The sequence below is a fragment of the Eimeria tenella genome, genomic scaffold (assembly GCF_000499545.2).
Source record: "Eimeria tenella Houghton genomic scaffold, Eth_scaff2676, whole genome shotgun sequence".
Classification (NCBI taxonomy): Eukaryota; Apicomplexa; class Conoidasida; order Eucoccidiorida; family Eimeriidae; genus Eimeria; species Eimeria tenella.
This window is the reverse complement of record NW_013542551.1, coordinates 1-368: the sequence shown is the minus strand read 5'-3', so window position 1 is coordinate 368 and position 368 is coordinate 1. Positions and strand designations below refer to the sequence as shown.

The following is a 368-nucleotide window of genomic DNA, read 5'->3' as shown; positions in this document are numbered from 1 at the left end:
TTCTGCTGCTCTTGCTGCTGCTGCTCTTGCTGCTGCTGCTGCTGCTCTTGCTCCTGCCGCTGCTGGTGGTTCTTTCCTGGGGCCCTCAGGGCCCTTGCGCCCCTCATTTACTAATTTGTTGCCTCTTATTTGTTGCTTCCTATTTATAATTATATTTATTTGTTTTAATTATTTATTTATTTATTTATTATTGCAGCACTGCGGAGATGGGGCCTTTGCTGCTTTAAAAGCTTCCATTGACGAACGCAGGCGGCTGCAGCTGGAGCTGGACCCTTCCATTTTGCTGCTGGGGCAGGTAGAGCTCGTTGGTGAGTTTTGCTGCTGCTGCTGCTGCTGCTGCTGCTGCTGGAGTTTTTTGCGGCTGGTGG

General features: G+C 49.7%; 1 protein-coding gene across 1 annotated transcript in view; it reads left to right on the top strand.

Moving 5' to 3' along the window:
• Positions 1–308, top strand: part of ETH_00038810 (mitochondrial import inner membrane translocase TIM44, putative) — a gene marked incomplete at both ends in the record, with an annotated part of 2053 nt that extends 1745 nt beyond the window's left edge. Inside the window, one exon of the mRNA XM_013375313.1 lies at positions 197–308. Within this exon, the coding sequence (XP_013230767.1) occupies positions 197–308 (112 nt within the window). The remainder of the gene's footprint in view (positions 1–196) is intronic.
• Positions 309–368: the final 60 nt, after the last annotated feature.